This window comes from Alosa alosa, chromosome 10 (assembly GCF_017589495.1).
Source record: "Alosa alosa isolate M-15738 ecotype Scorff River chromosome 10, AALO_Geno_1.1, whole genome shotgun sequence".
In the NCBI taxonomy this organism is placed as follows: domain Eukaryota; kingdom Metazoa; phylum Chordata; class Actinopteri; order Clupeiformes; family Clupeidae; genus Alosa; species Alosa alosa.
Genome location: NC_063198.1, coordinates 30,834,591 through 30,858,433, shown reverse-complemented (window position 1 = coordinate 30,858,433; position 23,843 = coordinate 30,834,591). Strand labels below are relative to the sequence as shown.

At 43.0% G+C, this 23,843-nt stretch overlaps 2 protein-coding genes and 1 pseudogene across 2 annotated transcripts; all 3 read left to right on the top strand.

Annotated features, from left to right (window-relative positions):
- The first annotated feature begins 265 nt into the window (after positions 1-265).
- LOC125301919 lies at positions 266-5,400 on the top strand (annotated as a pseudogene).
- Positions 5,401-6,329: 929 nt separating this feature from the next.
- On the top strand, positions 6,330-13,209 carry LOC125301924 (acidic mammalian chitinase-like). The gene is made up of 12 exons (XM_048254788.1): positions 6,330-6,354; positions 6,708-6,737; positions 7,094-7,295; positions 7,637-7,696; positions 8,118-8,283; positions 8,789-8,913; positions 9,336-9,459; positions 10,223-10,408; positions 11,066-11,188; positions 12,013-12,151; positions 12,639-12,672; positions 12,916-13,209. The coding sequence occupies exons 1-12, from the start codon at positions 6,330-6,332 to the stop codon at positions 13,190-13,192; spliced, it is 1,491 nt and encodes a 496-aa protein (XP_048110745.1). The 3' UTR covers positions 13,193-13,209.
- Positions 13,210-14,105: 896 nt separating this feature from the next.
- On the top strand, positions 14,106-21,625 carry LOC125301946 (acidic mammalian chitinase-like). The gene is made up of 13 exons (XM_048254832.1): positions 14,106-14,130; positions 15,324-15,353; positions 15,827-16,028; positions 16,265-16,324; positions 16,459-16,624; positions 16,983-17,107; positions 17,621-17,744; positions 18,617-18,802; positions 18,988-19,110; positions 20,288-20,420; positions 20,727-20,765; positions 21,321-21,383; positions 21,465-21,625. Exons 1-13 carry the CDS (start codon positions 14,106-14,108, stop codon positions 21,623-21,625), a joined length of 1,437 nt encoding a protein of 478 aa, XP_048110789.1.
- Positions 21,626-23,843: the final 2,218 nt, after the last annotated feature.

Sequence of the window (23,843 nt, the reverse complement as noted above, 5' to 3'; positions counted from 1 at the left end):
TACCCTCTAAGATGCAGAAATGAACATTTGAATTTATGAACTTATCCATGTATCCATTGGCACTTATTATAACAAGTTATAACTCATTATAACAGTTTGTCTACCAATCTCTTATCTATACCTGAAATAATTATGTGCCTGGACATAACTTCCTTTTTTAACGGTAACAGTCAATGTAATGCAAGTCACAGATGAATGGCCAGATGGACTACTTGTTTGTAATTAGTCCAAAAGCAGTGAATGTCATACATGTGTCATGATGAGGAATAAAAATGGCTGGTTGTCTTTCCTCTCTGTCTGCAACAGGACTGGCTCTCCTGCTGCATGCGCAGCTAGGTAAGACCACTCTCCCACACACACACACACACACACACACACACCATGTGAGTGTCTATCATTGTGTCAGGCCTTGTAGTGATGTTTCTCTTCCTCTCTGTGTGTATCCCAGGATCCTCCTATCTCCTGTCATGTTACTTCACCAACTGGGGTCAGTACAGGCCCGGAGCTGGGAAGTACTTCCCCACCAACATCGACCCGTGCCTTTGTGACCACCTGATCTATGCCTTCGCCACCATGGACAACAACCAGATCAAGAGCTTTGAGTGGGACGACGAGAAACTCTACGCTGAGTTCCAGGCCCTCAAGAACCAGTGAGTATCTGTAGCAATAAGCTACACATGAACCAAAACGTACGCAACCAACCCCGGTTGACCAGCTGTGTAAAGGTGGACCAAATCAGCACGGCTGTCTGTAGTGTAACTGGGTTCTGATAGGAAACCGGAGGTAGAAGAACACGTGTGGTGGATTTTGTTGATAAGCATTTTTTTAAAAACTATATTCTTATATATGATCTCCAAAGATAAAATAACCTTAATTTAACATTTACCAATGCTATATAAGGAAATAAATCCCTTCTGTTTAGACTACAGTCTGATTTTTATATATATATATATTTAAAAAGAAGAGAAAAAAATCTCCACACCACAGCTGACTGCCGTGTTCAGACCATAACTTCCCTAAAACATATCCAATGCCCTTGGAACAATGCCCAATGTTCTGATGTGTCCCACAGGAACAGCGAACTGAAGACCCTTCTGGCCATCGGTGGATGGAACATGGGAACCCCTAAGTGAGTACAGATTCCAGAACTCAGGAGATTTCTCTAAGGTCTGTGACTGCAGTGACTGTTCATAAGCTAAGGAAGTAAACAACCTTCCCCAAGTTGTTTTATCTCTTCTGATTTATATTGCCCATCCTCTCTCTGTCTCTCTCTCTCCTTTGCTCTGTCTTCTGATTTGTTTGTTCAAGTTCAAATTCAAGTTATTTTACTTATCACATAAACAGCCATAAACAGTAAACAGTAAACAGCTTGTAGTGAGACCAGTAGGGAATCTAGTGAATCATGGATATTGTCTCCCTGTCCAGGTTCTCTGCTATGGTGTCTACTAGTGCTAACCGTCAGACCTTCATCACCTCCGTGATCAAGTTCCTGAGGCAGTACGAGTTTGACGGTCTGGACATTGACTGGGAGTACCCTGGATCCAGAGGCAGCCCTGCCATTGACAAGACTCGCTACACCACCCTCGCCCAGGTCACAACTACAGCTCACAATATGTGTGTGTGTGTGTGTGTGTGTGTGTGCAGGGGGCGTTGAGCACTTTACATGACACACTACATTATTTATTCATGACCTACAGGTTGCATTCATATAAAACTGTCTGTCTGTGTGAGTGTGTTTTCTATTATATGAAGAAAAGGTTAGCCATTTAGTTGTAAGCCAGTCACTCATTTTTGTGTATAATACATCATTCACTTATTTTTTATTTATCTATTTTTTAAATATTTTGACTCATTAGCATGATTTTAATATTGGCCTGTATCATAATTAATTTGTGAAACCAAATGACCATTGCAATTCACTGCTTGAATTGACTGACTGGTCTTGTGTGCACAGGAGCTGCTGTCTGCTTTCGAGGCGGAGGCCACCAAGACCAACCGTCCTCGTCTGATGCTGACCGCCGCTGTCTCCGCCGGCAAGGGCACCATCGACACCGGATACCAGATCCCCGAGCTCGGCAAGTGAGTCTGGTTCAAATGTAAATAGAATACTGGGAGAACCCAAGAACCTGATAAAAGTTACCAAGATTCTTGGTCATTTGTTACTGTAGTGGAAATATACTGGCATGTGGTTTATTTAAGTGTGTCTGACAACATCCTTCACATGTAGCAACACATAGTCCCATCACACACACACACACACACACACACACACACTATGAATGGTGGAGTGGAGGCAGAGACATTTCCATCTGAGTTCCATTTCCATGTCCTTGTCAGGATCCTGGATTACTTCCACGTCATGACCTACGACTTCCATGGCTCCTGGGAGCACGTCACTGGTGAGAACAGCCCCCTGTACAAGGGACCCACTGACCAGGGAGACCTCATCTACTTCAACATGGTGAGACTCTCTCTCTCTCTCTCTCAACACACACACACCAGGGAGACCTCATCTACTTCTACACACACACACACACACACACACACCTCCAGAGAGCAAATACCTTCCAGGATTTCACTCATGAGCAATTGCATGAGAATAAATGATGATGAGTGTGTTGTGGATTCATACTCTCTACTGCAGGGGTCTCCAACCTTTTTTCCTACGAGAGCTACTTTTGCAAAATGGACATGGCCGAGAGCCTTTTTTCCTCTGAGAGCTACTTTGATAAAATGGACATGGCCGAGAGCTTTTATGTTAGTAGCAGCATGTTATGTATTCACATAGCTGATCTCCACCCAAAACCGCTGAATAAGATTTGGGTTCCTTTCAACTCATTTACCTTCTTTCTTTGTAGACTGTGAATTTGATTTCATAGGAATTTGAACATGTTTCCCAAGTGACTGGGTTATCACATTTATCAACATCTTCCTTTCTAAGAGCTACTTAGAAACAGGTGGGGAGCTACTGGTAGCTTGCGAGCTACCTGTTGAAGACCCCTGCTCTACTGCATCCCTGGATTCCTCACCTTTAGACAGCGGCCTCTGTATTGTATGTGAACGAACCTGTATGCTGCCCTAACCTGCTCTCCTGTGCTGTGATCAGGACTACGCCATGAACTACTGGAGGAGCCAGGGTGCTCCTGCTGAGAAGCTGCTTGTTGGTTTCGGTACCTATGGACACACCTTCAGACTGGCTAGCGCCTCCAACACCGGTGTTGGTGCCACCGCTAACGGACCTGGACCCGCTGGACCCTTCACCAGGCAGGCCGGATTCTGGGCCTACTACGAGGTGGGTTTCTGGCAGCCAGTAACATTTTTGGCTGCCAGAATTTTGTCTGGGTCATTCATTTGCACGTCAGAGCATAAATTAATCTTTGTGAGTGTACACCTACTTGGTGAACCCTCGTAATGGGGCTATATTGTTGAGCTGACTTAAAGGTACACTTCAGCAGGCATGCTAACAAAAGATGCTAGCACATCAGGTTTTAGCCTCCCTGCTAGCTTGCCTGTCTCCCATGCCTGAGGTTGTGTGTACGAATCCCACATGGGGCTATGTTTTCCAACACAACGCAGGTTACACAGTCATTCATTAGTACATGACTGCTATGCTTCAGTTTACTGAAATCTCAAATATGGTAAATTCCTGTGTTTAGAGTATTGGTTTTGAATTGGTTTCTCTGTGCATACAGGAGTTTATTAATTGTCACACAAGCTTGTGTTTGACTCCTGCCACTTTAACGGTCACTGTTGTTTTCCTATGCAGATCTGCACCTTCCTGAAGGGAGGAGCCACTCAGGCTTGGGACTCCGTCCAGATGGTTCCCTATGCCTACTCACCCACCCAGCTCACCTGGGTCGGCTACGACAACGTCAAGAGCTTCCAGATTAAGGTAAGAGCTAGCCAGAAGAAGTTTAGGAAAAAAAAAACAGCCAGCTCACCTGGGCCGGCAACAACAATGTCAAGAGCTTCCAGGCCAAGGTAGGGGCTAGCCAGAGGAAGTCTTTTTTTTTTGATGTGACAGAGAAACTCCACGGTTAAATGTGCATGTGTTATGGCTTAGTGTTTATGGGAGAATGGCAAAGGCAACACCTTAGAAAATGGAGCTCGAGGCAATGACATAAGGGCATGATTTACTACCCTGTAAGGCAGATGCTGTTTGCACTCAGGTGCCAATTGGCAACAGTGCTATTTATACCTGGAGTGGAATATTAGGGTAATGACAAAGCCAGTTACATCCTATATCAAACACTAAGTTAACTTGTTTCAGATCGAGTGGCTTACAAAGAGGAAAGGAAAACATTTTTGTGCAGACAGTGGCACAGCATGATAAGAAATAGGCAGTTCATATAGTGTAATATGTCCTGACCTGCAGTGTTAGAGCGTCAACTGACTTACTAACTGACTGAAACTGGCCCGGTTCAGATTGAAATAAAAGGCATGAGTTTGACCGCTTCAGCAGTTTGTGATGTTCATGAGAAAGTGTGAAGTCTGACTGAAGGCGTACATGGGTTCCAGATTGATTGGCTTAAGAAGAACCAGTTTGGTGGAGCCATGGTGTGGAGCTTGGACCTGGACGACTTCAGCGGCACCTTCTGCGGCCAGGGCAGATACCCCCTGATCAACACCATCAAGAGCGGCCTGGGAACCGGAGCCAGTGAGTGACACCAGCCTGATTTAACTCATTTGACTTTTACCGGTGTAAGTCTAAAGGCTTCACCCTTATGAGGGGTTTGCCCTGAATGATCCAGCAACAGTCAGCACTTACAAAAGCTGAACTGATGTGACAGTGCACGTATAGGGCCGCATCCATGACCTTCATGGAAGCAACATCCACCAGATATTCATATATCCACCAAAGATATTTATATATATATATATATATATATATATATATATATATATATATATATATATATATCCACTAAAGAAATTTATATTTATATCCACCAAAGATAAGAACTGTCCCTGTACAGTACTGAAAGGGCTCAACCTCAAAAGCAGTCCACATGCTACAGACGTGCTTATCATTAACAGGAGCCACAGCAGTTGTAATTATTCTAAACCACTAAACACTGAGGTACTCACCTTACCTGCTGTCTCTCCTCTCCTCCCCCAGACTGTGCCTCCCGCACCAAGCCTATTGCCCCCGTGACCCCCACCGCCCACGCTCCCCCTCAGCCCCAGGGTGGTGGCGGTAGCAGCAGCGGTGGCGGTAGCAGCAGTGGCGGCGGCAGCAGCAGTGGTGGAAGCGGTTTCTGCGCCGGCAAGGCTAACGGCATGTACCCCGACCCCACCAACAAGAGCACCTTCTACGAAAAGGCCGGGCAGGGACCTACACCCAGAACTGCGCCAGCGGTCTGGTGTTCACACCTCCTGCCCTGCTGCAACTGGGCATAGAGCAAGTCCTTCTAGAACATTCCATCATTCTACATTGTTTGCAGAACATTAAAAAATTAAAAAACTAACCTTGGAGCATGTTTGTTGTTATTTTTTATTTTCCTTCAGTGGGTCATGTATGAGTCTTAATACATAAAGGAGGTTACAAACTAATACAAAGGAATACTGAAGTGTTCTGACCATGCTGTTTAAATAGGTAAAATGAGATAATTCATTATAAATTATTTAAAAATATCAAAAATCGGACATTTGTGCAAAAAGGACCACAACCACAACATTACTATTGTTCTTTAAACCAATTTATTTATTTGTTTAATAACTCTCCCTTATCCTTCACAATCTCTTAATGACATTGCTCCAAGTACACACATACTGTACACACTAACACACACAGAGCCGTGAGCTATTCACACTGGAGCACATGCTTTTAATTAAATTAGCAATAACCACCAAAATCCATTCATTTAAATTCAAAATTTGAAATAGATTTTCTCTAAAACATTAGGGAAGCTTTTCTCATAGTGCCCTCCTTCATCTCCTCATCTCCCCGAAGTGCAGACGTCTTTCTACATGACATGCTAGAAACATGTTCACTTACAACAAACTAAACTTCTTAAGGCTTTTATAAACTAGTTTTGTTTTGTCATTAGGTTGCTTCTCTCCTTGTGTGATATCATACAGGATCTACTTACTGAGATCTACTACAGTACTGTATATCTTAAAGGCACATTATCAGTCTCACAGAAACAATGCAGATCTGAAGTACCCTTGGACAAACACCTCCATCTTACTTATTAAAGAGCTCTCAATAAAGGATTATTGTTTCAGTGCCAGTGTAAATGTCATTGGGAGAGATTGGACGATAAGTTGTGCTGGTCTGAGAGTATATAAGAGCACTAAGTGTCCACTTATCATTGTACAGCGGCACCATGGGAAAACTTCTCATTTGCGTTGGTAAGTCACTCTTTACACTGAGACCTCTTAATACAGTGGGGAAAATTGTAACCATTTTTTTACATATGTAATACTTACTCAATGTGATGTAATACTTACTATTTCATTTTCAATTCATATATGTTCATTATGGGTTGTCAGTATTTTAAGAGAAAACCAGAGCTTGTTTTGCTCAAAATGAATTATACTCTTTAAGGTATAGAAATGTTGCATTTTTTAAGACCTACTCAGCTATATGTTCGCCCACACTATGAGGTCATCCATGTAATAGTACCTGGCAGATTCATAAACTGGTTTCTTGAGAGCTGATATGCTACGCAATAAACACGTCTGGTCGTTCCTCTGTGCAACAGGACTGGCTCTCCTGCTGCATGCGCAGCTAGGTAAGACCACTATCCCGATCCATGTCATAATATAACAATTATTGGACTAATTGATTAGCTGTCAACCAGAACCATCATAATTTAATCACCATATTAAAAAAAAATCTTTAGGTTACTACTCTATGACAGTAAACTGATTGTCAGGGTGTGGGCCAAATAAGATATTTCATGGCATCATCTTGGACTTTGGGAAAGATTGATCCACATTTCTCACCACTGACATTTTATAAACCAAACAATTAATTAATCGGACAAATAAATGACAGAGTAATCAACGGTGATAATAATAATCATTAGTTGCAGCACTAATTGAATACTGGGAGTGATGTTTCTCTTCCTCTCTGTGTGTATCCCAGGATCCGCCTATCTCCTGTCATGTTACTTCACCAACTGGGGTCAGTACAGACCTGGATCTGGGAAGTTCTTACCCTCCAACATCGACCCGTGCCTATGTGACCACCTGATCTATGCCTTCGCCACCATGGACAACAACCAGATCACGACCACGGCGTGGGATGATGAGAAATTCTATGCCGAGTTCCAGGCTCTCAAGAACCAGTGAGTTTCTGTAGTAAATAGCCTACATTTATGAACACAATATGCACAATATGTGATAGTTACTGGCTACTATATTATACTCTCAAAAGAAAAGATTAGATAACAAATATAAACTTTGTATCTTAATTGATAAACTGATTAAATAGAAGTGACATCCACCACATTTAGCCTCAATTTATCCTAATCCATGCCAAAGCGGAACTATAACTGCCCCAAATGGTCGGTTGTATTATATTTGCCCCCTACCCCAAGGTCAGGAGCTCCCTAGTCAGCATGTTCTCCACTGGTTATCGGCTCTTCACTTCAACACAGTGTTCTTGTGTTCTTGACTCATCCCACAGGAATATTAACCTGAGGACCCTCCTGGCCATTGGTGGAGCCAACAAAGAAATTATTCCAAAGTTTGTAATTCCAAACCTCTTTAAAGCTCTGTAACTGTAGATGCTGTGCATCAATCAAACAAATGAGAGGTGGCCTCCACTAAGTTTCTTCTTTGTTAGCCACCATCATTTTTTCTCTCTCTCTGCTGGTTTGTCTTTTCTAACATAAGGGAAGGGATTAAGCAGGCAAGGGATTTTTAGTGCTCTTCAGCCAAGTCCAGTGTTTCTTAGGAGCAGGACACTCACTAACCACAAAATATGAAGTCACTGCAGCACATGCCACCTTCTTGAAGAAAGACTAACATACCATACCATTGAGTCCATAGTCCCCATTTAATAAACATATCACATATAACTTCCTGTTCTGATTTATTTTTCATCGACCCTCTCTCTCTCTCCCCTCTGATTTGTTTGTTGTCCTTCTGTGTCCCTCCCTGTCCAGGTTCTCTAATATGGTGGCTACTTCTGCTAACCGTCAGACCTTCATCACCTCTGTGATCAAGTTCCTGCGGCAGTACGGGTTTGACGGTCTGGACATCGACTGGGAGTTCCCTGGGTCCAAGGGCAGCCCTGCCATCGACAAGGAACTCTTCACCACCCTCACTCAGGTGAGACTGCTGGTTATTATGACTGTCACAAAGGGGGTCAGACAAACAGGCTCAGTATGTAGAGGAGTCGGTCAGTTACCTCTTGATCCAGGCTCCTTCTGACCTTGTAGAGGAGTTGTTTAGTCACCATAAGATCACTCGTTTGAGCCCGGCTCCTTCTGATCTTGTAGAGGAGTTGTTTAGTCACCATAAGATCACTCGTTTGAGCCCGGCTCCTTCTGACCTTGTAAAGGTGTCGTTTAATCACCATAAGGTCACTCCTTTGAATCAGGCTCCTTATGACCTTGTCAAAGTGTCCTTGGGCATGGCATTCTGACTCCCCAACTGATCCTGATAAGCCGGTTGACGCTTTGCATGGTAGCCTTCACCACTGTTATGTGTGAATGTGTGTGTGAATGGACAAACGAAAGCATTAATGTGTAAAGCTTTTTGAGTGCTCAGAGAAGTACAAAAGCTGTGCTTGAATGCAGTTTGTCACCTTTTACTTGTCATGTTGTGCACACAGGAGATGCTGTACGCCTTCGAGGCTGAGGGCGTGAGCACCAGCCGCCCTCGCCTGATGCTGACCGCTGCTGTGTCTGCCAGCAAGAGCACCATTGATGCCGCATACCAGATCCCTCAGCTCGGCCAGTGAGTACTAGCCTGGTATAGACCGTTTCAAGAGAGTTCCATTATCAGCATCATAGTTGGCCCCACAAGGCTTCCGTTTTAACATTCCATATGTTAGCTTAATGCAGAGGAAGTAGATTGGGAATCAAATAGAACGTTCAAGCATTGTTTTTGTTGTTATTGTTGAAAGGGTCTATAACCAGACCCATTTGGAGACTATTTCTAGCCTTTGGGTTAGTTATGAAACCACTTGTCAGATTTCCAGACCCTGTAATCTAGGTGAATTATTTTCACTCATTTTTGGTCAATGACAGCTAAAACCCATACAAGTTGTCGTGCTTGCACCCCTACATGGATGATAAGAAATATAAGAGTTCAGTTCCTCTTCGCAATGGCCTGAAGTTGGAGACGCTCAAAGTTTGTGTGTTTCATCTCCTTGTCAGGATCCTGGATTACTTCCACATCATGACCTATGCGTTCCATGGTTCATGGCAGCACTTCACAGGGGAGAACAGCCCCTTGTACAAGGGACCTGCCGACACGGGGACACACATCTACTACAGCATAGTGAGACCTACACACACACACACACACACACAATTCCAGGTACAGAGAGCACAAATCCCTGCCAGGATTGTAACCATACTCTGATTCAGAACTTTGGTTTTTGTTTAAAGATGAAGTTAGTGAGTAAATGGCCTTTGTGGTTTAGCAGGTGTCTTGGGTTTCTTCTAGGTCAATTCTGCCTGGAATTTCCACACACTTTACCATAACAAAAGCATTATTACAAATGAGTAATTGAAGCTTCTCCTTCTTGACAAGTTGATTTTATAGGGACACCTGGCAACATTTTCGTGTTAATTAATAATCTTCGTAAGTCGGTATATGGTTAAATGACTCATTACAGGCGAATGAAGACTCTCTCGCCCGCCCCTACTGCCTGTAGGAAGAATATCCCGCTTGCAAGTTCGGTGTATCCTACCCGCGACCTTCAGTCTCACAAAGTCTCAGACATCGCGAGAAGCAGGATCCGTTTACATCCTGCATCCCCAGCACAGAGGCAGGCTAACGAAATCCGGCTAGCGATTGTTGCAAACGTGTGAATAATGGCAGACCCGGCAAAAACCCTTTACGGAAGATGCAAAGAAAAGGAAAAGAGCTTCAGACCGAGCGAGGGCTCGCACACGTATCGACACATACAGACGCTAGGGGGAGCTTTGAAGAGAAAAAACACTCAGGCTTGTCTGGTGTCCCTTTAAAAGGTCACAAAGTTTATATGAATAATATATGCCTGTGTATAGTCACTCTAACTGTCCTGTGCTGTGATCAGGACTACGCCATGAACTACTGGAAGAGCCAGGGTGCTCCTGCTGAGAAGCTGCTTGTTGGTTTCCCCACTTATGGACGCACCTTCACACTGGCCAGCGCTTCCAACACCGGTGTTGGTGCCCCTTCTGTTGGACCCGGGCCCGCTGGTACCTACACCAGGGAAGCTGGATTCTGGTCCTATTATGAGGTAGGTTCCTGCTTACTTTTAGATCAACAACACCATGACATTTATTTTGCATTTGCCCCAAGTACAAAGGTCCTGTGTATTCACTAAACAGATGCTTTTAATCCAAAGTGATTTACATGTAAATTATATTACAAGGGCCAGTGTCCTCAGAGCAATTTGGGATTAAGTGCCCTGCTAAAGAGCACAACGGTGGAAGCCAGGAAATGAACCCACATTTTTTTCTGGCTACTGCATGCTAGCCCAGCTCCTTAATCACTATGCTACCACTATATGCAAGCCCAGCTGGTTAGCATGCAGAGGTAGCGTTGTGGTTAAGGAGCTGGGCTAGCATGCAGTTGTAGCGTAGTGGTTAAGGAGCTGGGTTAGCATGCAGTGAGAGCGTTGTGGTTAAGGAGCTGGGCTAGCATGCAGTGGTTGTGTAGTGGTTAAGGAGCTAGGTTAGGATGCAGTTGTAGTGCAGTGGTTAACCACTATGCTACCACTGCCTGCCAATTTTAGCATCCTTGTTAGCACTTCCACCTCCCCTCCATCCCCGAGGTGCAGGACTGAGCTGAACAGTCGACACACAATGCAGGTCTCTATATGTATCTGAAGTCCTTGTTGGGGCTCTTGTTTGGTTCCTGCCATTCTAACGGTCAATGTTGTCTCCCTGTGCAGATCTGCAACTTCCTGATGGAAGGAGCCACTCAGGTCTGGGACACAATCCAGATGGTGCCCTACGCCTATAACAGCCAGCTCACCTGGGTCGGCTACGACAATATCAAGAGCTTCCAGGCTAAGGTAAGGGCAAAAAGCCAGAAGTCAAATAAATAAATAAATTAAACATCAACAATTTGTGATAGACACAGTTAATGTCATGGAATACTCTGTTAATGTTAAGAATTAGAGTAAGATAAAAACCATTAATTCTCTGTGGATTAGCAATGGCAGTGTGGAGATTATGTCATGGTTTGCCGTGTTAATCAGAGAATGGCAAAGTCCTAACCTGACTCTCGCCAGATGAATTTCGTTCCGCCTAGCTCCACTCATCCATCTGGGACCAATCCATTGGGAGTGTTGCTTCAGAAGGCTGGGCCTAATCAAAAAAAGCTTGCATATGATTGAATAAGCCACTTGTCCGTCATCTATTGACGTGCTACTTCAACCACTCACATCGAAGCCAACCCGTGACGCTGATAACAGTCTCACAGTCGCTTCTACGCTATGTCACATCTAGGAAACTCCCGCCCTGCGTCCTGATTGGCTGTACCATAAAATCGGGTGCAGAAATCACTCTCAATGGAAGAGGTCCCAGATGGATGTGAGTGAAGCTAGGTGGAGCTAAGCGGAACGAAATTCATCTGGCGAGAGTCAGGTTAGCAAAGTCCTACAATGAGAAAGATTAATAGCACAATACAGTCTAAGGCACAAGTAGCATGGTTTACTGTAATAAGGGTTTGAAAGCCAAACCTTATAGAACCTTGTAAGCTAGTACTCAAATCAGATGGCGTGGCAAAAGAAAAATAAGTAAAAAATGTGTGTCTTAACATTTCAGTTTAGTTTCATTTCATTAACAGAGAGTGTATAATATGAGTGAAGTTTGACTGAATCTGGGTGCGGTTCAGATTGATTGGCTGAAGAAAAACCAGTTTGGTGGAGCCATGGTGTGGACCTTGGACCTGGACGACTTCAGCGGCACCTTCTGCAGCCAGGGCAAATACCCTCTGATCAACACCCTCAAGAGCGGCCTTGGCATTGGACAGGGTAAGAGTAACCAGCCTGATTAAACTCCATTAAACGAATCAGAGCTAACGTTACCCTAGCTAATCTTCGAACTCATACTGTATACTATACGTGCATAGGGAAATTATGCTTACAGTCTGTGCCATGTATCACATTATAGTATTGGAGGGTTTAGCCATATGTTGTCTTTATGTTCTTACATTGTTTGTGTTTATGTTCATACTCATATGTATTACAGTGCATGAAAATATGATGTTTTGTTCTGCATCATCTTCTTCTCCTAACCAAAATTTTACTCAAAACTTTAATCAACTATTTTGTAAACAGTGCAGTAAAAATACACATTTCAACATTTTACAGCAGATTTCACACCCTGATCATGCTGTCAAATAATTAAAATTAGAGACACAATCTTCTGCTCAACAGAGGTTTAGAGATATAAAACAGAAACACTCAAACTACGAATCATTTCATGGCAATCATGGAGGTGTCCTATATATGGCATAAGCCAGCATTTCGCCGTTGGCTTCCTCGATGATGATGTCATCTCTTCTGCATTTTTCAAGGAAAAAGAGAAATAACCTTAAACAGATGCTGAATATTGCTAAACATCAATGCTAAACATCAATGTACTATACTGCCTCCTAGTGGGACTTTTTGTTTTGCAATTATACAGGTATTCACCTTCACCCCCTTTCTATCTCCCTTGCCCCAGACTGCATCAGCAGAAGTGGCAGTTTTATCGGCAGCAGCGGAGATGGTTGTAAAGGTAAAGGTGGTAGCAGCAGTGGAGGAGGCAGCAGCAGTGGAGGTAGCAGCAGCAGTGGAGGAGGCAGCAGCAGTGGAGGAGGTAGCAGCAGTGGAGGTAGCAGCAGCAGTGGAGGAAGTAGCAGCAGTGGAGGAGGTAGCAATGTATTCTGCAAGGGAAAGGCCAGCGGCACGTACCCTGACCCCACCAACAAGAACACGTTCTACCAGTGCGCCGGTGGCATCACCTACATCCAGCACTGCGCTACTGGCCTGGTTTTCGACTCCTCCTGCTCCTGCTGCAACTGGGCATAGGAGCCTCCTCTGTCCAAATCTACAAGATTATTCCACCATTCTACTTCCGTTTGTAGAACATCAATAAATAAACAACCTTGGACCATATTTCTTATTATTTCTTATTTCATTTGTGTAGGATACATAATATTCTGATTTCAGAAAGGATGTTACAAATATCAAGGAATATTAAAGTGTTCACATTCTGGCCATGCTGTTAAAATTGGTCAAAATAATTATAAGACATAATTGTGTAAACAGGAGCACAACCACAGGAGACAAATACACACACACACATTTACACAGAGAGCATGTCCTACATTACATAATTGCTCTTTATTTCCCTTATCTTTCACAATTTCTTAATAACATTGCCACACACACACACACACACACACACACGTAGAGCAACAGTGAGTTGTTCACACCTGAGTACTTGATTATTTGAGCGATCAGCATTGAAATCCATTCATTTTAATTAAACATTTGGAAGAAGCTTTTCTCAGTCCAGTCTTGTTTCTAGTCCCGTTCGTCTCCTCACCTTGCTGAGGCAACCAGAAGCACACACGACTAACATAACATGTTCCATATCAATATAATCACTTACAATAAACATAACAAGCTAAACTTCTTGAGGCATTTATAAAATATGTCTTAAACTATGTTGTATACTATGTTTTGTTTTCATACTTGATTGCCTCTCTTATTATGAGATATTATACACTACAGTTTATCAGAGATCAAAGGCACATTATCAGTCTCAAAAAAGAACGCAGAGCTGAAATACCCTTGAACAAACACCTCCATCTTACTAATTAAAGAACAGTTTTCAGCGCCAGTGTAAATGTCCTTGGGAGAGATTGGACGATAAGTTGTGCTGGTCTGAGAGTATATAAGAGCACTAAGTGTCCACTTATCATTGTACAGCGGCACCATGGGAAAACTTCTCATTTGCGTTGGTAAGTAACTCTTCACACTGAGACCTCTTAATACAGTGGGGAAACTTTTCACCATTTATTTTTTAGATATACGTGATACTTGATTTTCAATTCATATGTATTCATAGTGGCTTATCTTATTTAAACTTCACTGTATTTCAGCTGAATGGACTTTTAAGATATGAAAACATACACAGAGACTAATCTTTTTTGAATAATTTAGTATACTGAATTGAATTGTATGAGGTACAGACACATTGCCATTTTTACACCTACAGTATTCATTTATATGTTGGCACATACTATGAGGTCATCTATATAAAAACACCTAATCATAAGGTGGTTTCTTGGGAGCCAATATGCTATGCAAATTTATATATTTGTGTATTGGCTGTATTTTGGCTTATAATAATAGCATACTATTCCTTTAAAGCAAGACCAAAGATTTTTTGTACCTTAAAATATTGTTTCCAAAATCGTTTCAGTGGTTCACCAACTCATATCAGGGTGAACGGCACTTCTGCATTCGCTTTGCGACCCTCTATCAGCTAACTGCACTATGCAAGTTTGCCAGATCGGGTGGCAGATCTGTAGTTACTGTAGATGGAATGAGACGTAAGAAACTACAAATTTCTCAATGACTTGCATTTGATGTCGGAATACATCTTACTTTCATAAAATCATGCAACATACTCTACCTTGTCTTTGGACATCGTTATTAGCAAAGCCGGTGCTGGAAAAACAAATAGCGTGCGTGCGACAGAGGAAAAGTGTTTTGGTGTTGCTTTAAATGTCTTCTATTTATGTTGGACTATTATAGATGACTATGAAGTCATCTATATAATAGCTCCTACAAAATCATAAGGTGGTTTCTTGAGAGCCAATATGCTATAAGAATACATACGAATATACAAAGACAAAACTATTTTGAATAATTCAGTATACTGAATTGAATTGATAACAATAACTGAATTGTACTCACTGAGGTATAAAAAATATTCAATTTTTTACACTTACTCAGCTATGTTGGCCCACACTATGAGGTCATCCATGTAATAGTACCTGGCAGATTCATAAAGTGGTTTCTTGAGAGCTGATATGCTATGCTATATAAATCTAAAGATTTGTGTACTGGCTAAGAATCGCTTACTGTTCCTTTAATGTCATGTGAATACATGTAAAAAAACACGTCTGATGTTTCTTCTCTGCAACAGGGATGGCTCTCCTGCTGCATGCACAGCTAGGTAAGACTGCTCTCCCAACTCATGCCATAAGCCCTTGTAAATCTCTATTAGTTCATGTGTTGAGTCCAGAGCTGCAATGACTATTTGATTACTTGATTAGCTGTCAACTAATGGATCATAACCACCATATTTTAATTACCATATTTGAACTTTAGAAATTTAGGAAACAAACTTTAAAGTTATAATTCCAGCTTCTGAAATTAGAATATTTTCTGGTTTATTTAGGCAACTCCTCAATTACAGCAAACTGAATATCTTCGTGTGCGGACAAAATAAGATATTTGATGGCATCATCTTGGGTTTTAGGAAACACTGCTCTGTATTTCTCATTATTGTCTGACATTTTGTAGACCAAACAATTACTTAATCAGAAAAATAATTGACAGAGTAATCAACGGTGATAATAATCATTAGTTGCAGCACTAATTGAATTCTGGGAGTGACGTTTCTCTTCCTCTCTGTGTGTATCCCAGGATCCTCCTATCTCCTGTCATGTTACTTCACCAACTGGGGTCAGTACAGACCTGGAGCTGGGAAGTTCTTACCCTCCAACATCGACCCGTGCCTTTGTGACCACCTGATCTATGCCTTCGCCACCATGGACAACAACCAGATCAAGAGCACCGAGTGGGACGATGAGAAGTTCTATGCCGAGATCCAGGCCCTCAAGAACCAGTGAGTATCTGTAGTAAAGAGCCCAAACTTATGAACACAATATTCACCTATATGTGATAGTTACTGGCTACTATATTCTCAAGTCTCAAAAGATAAGATTAGATCCAACCTCAAATACAACCTTTATTTAGAGAAAATATAGTAAACTGATGAAATGAAAGAACCCCCTGGTCAGCATGTTCTCCACTGGTTATCTGCTCTTCACTTCCACACTGTGTTCTTGGTTCATCCCACAGGAACAAGAACCTGAAGACACTCCTGGCCATTGGTGGAGCTAACAAAGAAACCGCTTCAAGGTCTATAATCACAATCCTGTATGACGTCTATAATCAACCAAAGAAATGAAAAAACCTTCACCAAGTTTCTTCTTTGCTAGATACCATCAGTTTTTCTCTCTTTCTCTAATCTTTCTGTGCTCCTCCCTGTGCAGGTTCTCTGCTATGGTAGCAACTTCTGCTAACCGTCAGACCTTCATCACCTCCGTGATCAAGTTCCTGAGGCAGTACGGGTTTGACGGTCTGGACATCGACTGGGAGTTCCCTGGCACCAAGGGCAGCCCCGCCATCGACAAGACTCTCTTCACCACCCTTACCCAGGTGAGAACGGCTGGTCATTATCACAGTCACCGAGGGAGACACACTGACTCAAGATGGAGAGGAGTCATTCAGCCACTGATTCACATTAAGGCCAGGCTCCTTCTGACGTTGTGTCCTTTAGCATGACACTGACCCTCCCACTACTCCCGCTGTGCAGGTTGATACCTTGCATGGCAGTCTTCACCATTGATAGGTGTGAATGTGTGTGTGTGTGTGATTGGGAAAAGCTGTGAGACAATAGTATGTCAAGCACTTTGAAGACTCACAGTTGTAGAAAGAGAAAAGCTGTACTTAGAAAAATAGAAAAATAAATAGAAATGCAGTGTGTCACCTTTTGTCTGTCATGTTGTGCACACAGGAGATGCTGTACGCCTTCGAGGCTGAGGGCGTGAGGACCAGCCGCCCTCGTCTGATGCTGACTGCTGCCGTGTCCGCCGGCAAGAGCACCATTGATGCCGCATACCAGATCCCTCAGCTCGGCAAGTGAGTTCTAGCCTGGTATAACCAGACCCATTCGGAGACTGTTTCCAGCCATTGCATCCTACTGGATGTAGAATCCACTTGACTTTTTAAACGATTGGTATGTTCCACCTACCTAGAATATTTGGTATGGGATTACTACTTCCTATTTGGCCACTAATAGAAGCTGATAATATTAACCTTTTCCCAAACCCTGCTGGCTACAATGGTGTTATCATTGATGAATACATTTGGGTTCATCTTTAAATGTATATGTCTGATTGGTCCACAGCTTAATGCAAAGCGGATTTCCAGACTGTAACCTCAGTGATTTTTTTTTCACCGCTTTTGGTCGATGACACCTGTCATCTGTCGAAAACCTACACACATAAAACTAACATGCCTGTAGCCCTACATGGATGATAAAACTTCAGCTCCTCTTCGCAATTGCCTTCTCTGAAGTTGGAAAGGCCCAAAGCTTTTGTGAAGTCACTTGTCAATCATTCAGCTAAAGCCAGAGTTTCATCTCCTTGTCAGGATCCTGGATTACTTCCACATCATGACCTATGCGTTCCATGGTTCCTGGCAGCACTTCACAGGGGAGAACAGCCCCTTGTACAAGGGACCTGCCGACACAGGGGAATACATCTACTACAGCATAGTGAGACACACACACACACACACACACACACATTCCAGGTCCAGAGAATACAAATCCCTGCCAGAATTTGAACCACAGATCCAAATCCACACGAGTGCATTGTTTTGTTTTTTAAAGTTAAAGTTAGTTTCTTCTTCGAGCGACAAGTAAGAATGAACAGGTATGATAAGGGATCAGATTCCAAAAATAATTCAGTGGAAATGCATGGATTCCAGTTTCTTCCAGTAGTAGCAACTGGAATCCATGCATTTCTACAGAATTATTTTTGGAATCTGATCCCTTATCATACCTGTTCATTCTTACTCGTTGCTCGACTTATCGTGACTAAATTCAAGATGGCTGCAAACGCTAAACTTCGAAGATACTGTCTGTATAAATCGCCTTGTAAGTAAACTACCAGTGCTTTTCAAAGTTCTCAATGTCTCGCTTTTAAATGTCAGGGCCCTCGAAGTCTACCAATGAAGTGTGGAGATACATTGAGCCTCGTAAATGGTGTAAAACAGTGATTTATTTGCATGGCTAGCCCGATGCCGAAGCACCACCATTGAACAATCTGTTGGCAGCATCGGCTAACTAGCGCCAGATTTTGGAGTGCAGGGGACAAGCCAAGATGGGCTATGAGACATACATTCACACTCTGTATCATGTTTCAACACACTTTAGGTCAATATCACACCGGAATTCTCCTTTAAGTTAGTAGGTAGTAAATGGCCTTTGTCCTGTAGCAGACATCAGCATAAAGAAGGCATCTTTAAGAACTAATAAATTGGAGCTTCTCCTTCTTAAAAGCTGTTTGAAAAAAAAATCGCAAAGTTTATATGAATAATATATGCCTGTGTATAGTCACTCTAACTGTCCTGTGCTGTGATCAGGACTACGCCTTGAACTACTGGAGGAGCCAGGGTGCTCCTGCTGAGAAGCTGCTTGTTGGTTTCCCCACTTATGGACGCACCTTCACACTGGCCAGCGCTTCCAACACCGGTGTTGGTGCCCCTTCTGTTGGACCCGGGCCCGCTGGTACCTACACCAGGGAAGCTGGATTCTGGTCCTACTATGAGGTGGGTACAAATGTCCTGTCTTTCTCTGTGCCAGTGCAACTGTACCCAACAAGAACAGTAGTTATGTAGTAAGCATGTTAACCTCCCTTGTAACGCAGGTTACACCTACAAATGTATTTGAAGTCCTTGTTGGCGTTCGTTTTAGCTTCTGCTACTCTGACAGTCCCTGTTGTTTTCCTGCGCAGATCTGCAGCTTCTTGAAGGGAGGAGCTATTCAAGCCTGGGACGCCATCCAGATGGTTCCCTATGCCTACAACAGCCAGCTCGCTTGGGTCGGCTATGACAATATCAAGAGCTTCCAGGCCAAGGTAATGGCTAACCAGAAGTAAAATCGTTACAAGCATGTCAATGTCAAGGAATATAATGTTAATGTTAAGAAGCAATGGGGCGGTGGTAGTGTAGTGGTTAAGGAACTGGGCTAGCGTGCAGTAGCCTGAAAGTTGTCGGTTCAATTCCCGGCTTCCACCATTGTGCCTTTGCACTTAACCCCAAGTTGCTCCGGGGACAATGTGATTCCTTGTAATATAGCTGACATATGTAAGTCACTTTGGTCAAGAAGTGTCTGCTAAATGTAATGTAATGTAATGTAAAAGAAGAGTAAAAAAAAAACATGAGTTCTCAGGGGGAGATTATGATATGGCATGATAAGAAATAGGCAGTGGCCATGGTTTATCGTCATGGTTTAATGTGTTAATCAGAGAATGGCAAAATCAACACTTAAGATGAGAAAATCAGCACGTAGCCTATAGCAAATACAGGGTAAGGCATAAGTAGCATGGTACTGATTGTTAAAAAGCCAAACCTTATACAGCCTAAATAAAAGGCCAAGTAGGCTAAATGACCTTGCACCTGCCCAGATAGCAAGCACACATTGGCCCAATTGGTATTGGTTGGCAGTGTCAGAGGTGGAATTTTCAATGGTGAAACAATGTCACACCACCATCCCTCAAGCAATTGTGTATCAAATGTTGGTTTATAGGCTAGTCATGTTCGCGACAAAGCCAACCCAGATAGCAAGCACACCTTGGCCGAACTTTGGTATTCGTTGGTAGTGTGGGATGTGGAATTTCAACGGTTATAACAATAGGTTCAGTAGGTTATGTATAAGCTATAGGTTATAGGTTGCCATGTTTCAATGATAAAGATAATCAGCAAGTGGTAACACTCCGCCATGGGTCTGATATGTAGGCTGATGTTTTTGCGGATTGTTGAATGATTTTCTATTGAAATGTCAACATCACAACAGTGTTACCTCACCAGCCAAAATGACGTTGGCCCAAAGTCAGTATACATCATGCCAACGGCTGCTATGCCATTGGGCCAACGTGGGGCAAACGTGTGCTTGCATGCTATCTGGGTGGACTCAGGTCAGATGACGTGGCAAAAGAAACATAAGTTTCAACAGTTTCAACATTTTCCATAGTTTACCGTATTAACAGAGAGTGCATAATATGACTGAAGTTTGACTGAAACTGTACGGTTCAGATTGAGTGGCTGAAGAAAAACCAGTTTGGTGGAGCCATGGTGTGGACCTTGGACCTGGACGACTTCAGCGGCACCTTCTGCAGCCAGGGCAAATACCCCCTGATCAGCACACTCAAGAGCGGCCTTGGCATTGGACAGGGTAAGAGTAACCAGCCTAATTAAACTCCATTACTATTGTTAGCCTAGCTCGTCTTCGAACGCATACTACATGCATAGGGAAATTATGCTAACAGTGAGTGCAGTGTATGCTAACAGTGTAGCATTGGAGGCTTCACCCATTTGGAAGGGGTTGCCCTCAGTCACTGACTGGGAGGGAGACATTACAAAAACAAAGCTAAACTGATATGACTCACATATTTAGGACTACATTTTATGATTTCCATGGAAGCAACATCCTCCACTAATATTTACATTTCATTTCTAAATAGCCTCGTTTATAAAAAATCCTCCTGCTCAGCAGGGGCACAACCACATAACAGTTCAGAGATATGAAACACAAACACTCAGACTGCTAATCATTTCATGGAAAATCATGGACGTGTCTTACAGTATGCGACATAATTGTTCTTAAAAAAACATTTGAATGGCTCCACAGCGCCCCCTTTCCCTCCATAACCTCTTAACAAGATTTCTCCACGAGCATGTCTCGCAATGTCACCATTGAAACAGAATGTGACCATTCCTAAACATTATTGCTAATCAATAATGCTACACGTTAATGCGCTATACTACCTACTACAAGAGGTATTCATTTCACCTTGCTTTCTCTCTCCCTGGACCACAGACTGCCCTCAGAAAGACCAACCTCATGGCGGCAGCAGCACAAATGGAGGCAGCGGTGGAGGTAGCAGCAGTGGAGGTAGCAGCAGCAGTGGAGGTAGCAGCAGTGGAGGTAGCAGCAGCAGTGGTGGAGGTAGCAGCAGCGGTGGAGGTAGCAGCAGTGGAGGTAGCAGCAGCAGTGGAGGTAGCAGCAGTGGTGGTAGCAGCAGCGGTGGAGGTAGCAGCAGCAGTGGTGGAGGTAGCAGCAGTGGAGGTAGCAGCAGCAGTGGTGGAGGCAGCAGCAGTGGAGGAGGTAGCAGCAGCAGTGGAGGTAGCAGCAGTGGAGGTAGCAGCAGCAGTGGAGGAGGTAGCAGCAGCAGTGGAGGTAGCAGCAGTGGAGGTAGCAGCAGCAGTGGAGGTAGCAGTAGTGGATTCTGCATTGGCAAGGCCAGCGGAATTTACCCCGACCCCACCAACAAGAACGCTTTCTATGAGTGCGCTAATAGCTTGACCTACATGCTGAACTGCCCCGCCAGCCTGGTGTTTGACCCAGCCTGCTCCTGCTGCAACTGGGCATAGACCAGACTACCTGACACCCTCTACAGCAAGGATGGCCATTTTGTTTTTCACCCCAACTGTGATAAAGTAAGCCGAGGGGCAAGGGCCACACATTGGACCAGTGGTCCCCAAACTTTTTCTTCCGAGGGCCAGTTCAATATGCCTGGCTCCAAGAGAGGGTGTAAAATTAAATAATAAAAAAACGGTTGCATTCCCAAAAGTATTAGCAGGGAGTCCCAAAAGTATATTTTATTAAAAATGTGTGAACTCTGAATTCTGTGTCTTTGCATACACAGCTCAAGTTGTGAATATCCTACAAATAATTTAAAGTTATCAAACTATGAGAATTTTATGAAGTGCTGAAGTGGTCTGAAATGACCACCATTCTAACTTTCAGTCACCTGATGAGAACTTTGTGAACTCTTTGTATGAACATTTGAACGAGTGAATAAAAATAGAAATAATTATCCCAGAAAATCCCAGAAATATTACTTGAATAGAAGTTAGTTAGTTATTAACAATTCATTGATAAACTTTTAAAATACTTTAAAAACTTTTTTTTTCTTTACAGTTTTATGCCAATCAAATGTCTACTTTCTTAAAACAATCAAGTCAGTGTCAACTTTAACTTCACCCTGCATCTTGTCATTTCATTATTATTGTTATTATGATTTCATTATCATTTGCATCACATATGTAGCCTCACAGCTGCTCTCTCATTGAACAGAGAAATGGTCAGAACATAGAAATGATACGCTGAGGAAAATGTTGAAGAAACACTTTGCATTGTTACTTATGTAATTTCTATTCTTTTTTTCCTCTTGTGCACAAAGATGAAATTCATAATGCATGCTTCATATCCAAATGTCTATTAATATGTAGGCCTATTATTTCAAGACAGCAATCTTTTGTGGCATATCAAACATATTACTTTTGAACAGACACTGGTCAAAAAATACTAGTCACCTGTATACACCTGTATAGCTACATGGATGAAGGCACACCACCTCCAGCTGAACCTCTTAAAGACTGAACTGCTGGTCCTCCCAGCTAAACCTACCATACACCACGACATCAACATCAAATTTGACTCCCTGTCTGTTTCACCTACCAGGACTGCAAGAAATCTAGGAGTTGTTCTCGACAACCAACTAAACTTAGACATTAGACTCATGATCAGATCAGATCAGACTCAGATCATGTTGCCTCGGTCGCCCGGTCATGCCGTTTCGCACTCTACAACATACGGAAAATCAGGACTTACTTGACTCAAGATGCTACCCAACTTCTGGTTCAGGCAATAGTCATCTCGGACTCGACTACTGCAACGCCTCCTGACAGGTCTCCCAGCCTGCGCAGTGAAACCACTTCAGATGATCCAGAACGCGGGCGGGCGCCTGGTCTACAACCAACCCAAAAGGGCACATGTTACCCGCTGCTCATCCAGCTACACTGGCTACCTATGGCTCTAACGCTTGCCTACCTAAAAGTAGTCTCTGGTTCTGCTCCCACCTACTTGAATGCCCTCATACAGACATACGCTACCTCCAGACCGCTCGCTCCTCAGACGAACGGCGTCTAGCTCTACCACCAATGCGCTCAGGCCAATCCAAACTTTTCTCATCTGCTGTTCCTCGTTGGTGGAACACACTGCCAGTTCCTACAAGGGCAGGGACATCCCTCTCCATTTTCAAAAAACTCCTGAAGACCCAGCTCTTTAGAGAACATCTCCTCTCATAGCAACACTTACAACAAGTCTTGCTGATCCTAGCACTCACCACCCGTCTTAAACTGACACGTAACTGTTAATAACAGCACTCACTGATGCACTTATTTTTAGTGTACTCTAATGTTTTTGAATTGTCCTAAAATTGTTGAGAATTGCTCTAAAACTTAAACTGTTTACCATGTGGTTAGTCGCTTTGGCTAAAAAAGTGTCAGCCAAATGTAATGTAATGTAATATTCCACACACAAAATGAGGTCTGCTTTTCTCTGCCGTGAAGAATAATGTGTATTCGTCTTCAATCCAACAGAGGGCGCCATCTATAAACCTTAATGTTGCCTACTGCCATTACAGTTTTTTTCAGTCGCTAACAAGCGTTTGTCTAACCAGTTGTTACATTTTCAAAACTCTAAACACAGTTAGCACAGCATCGGTCTTTTGTGGCCATACCATTCACACATTTCATGTCGTTTTCACACAATATGCAGTCAGTGAACACATTTCCACAATGCTTA

Excerpts from the sequence above, each read along its gene's own strand:
- LOC125301924 (XM_048254788.1), top strand. The coding sequence starts at position 6,330 with ATGGGAAAACTTCTCATTTGCGTTG. Across the intron at positions 7,296-7,636 it reads TTCCAGGCTCTCAAGAACCA|GAATATTAACCTGAGGACCC; the intron begins GTGAGTTTCTGT and ends CTCATCCCACAG. Across the intron at positions 8,914-9,335 it reads CAGATCCCTCAGCTCGGCCA|GATCCTGGATTACTTCCACA; the intron begins GTGAGTACTAGC and ends TCTCCTTGTCAG.
- LOC125301946 (XM_048254832.1), top strand. The coding sequence starts at position 14,106 with ATGGGAAAACTTCTCATTTGCGTTG. Across the intron at positions 17,745-18,616 it reads AATACATCTACTACAGCATA|GACTACGCCTTGAACTACTG; the intron begins GTGAGACACACA and ends TGCTGTGATCAG. Across the intron at positions 21,384-21,464 it reads CAGCAGCAGTGGAGGTAGCA|GTAGCAGTAGTGGATTCTGC; the intron begins GCAGTGGAGGTA and ends GCAGCAGTGGAG.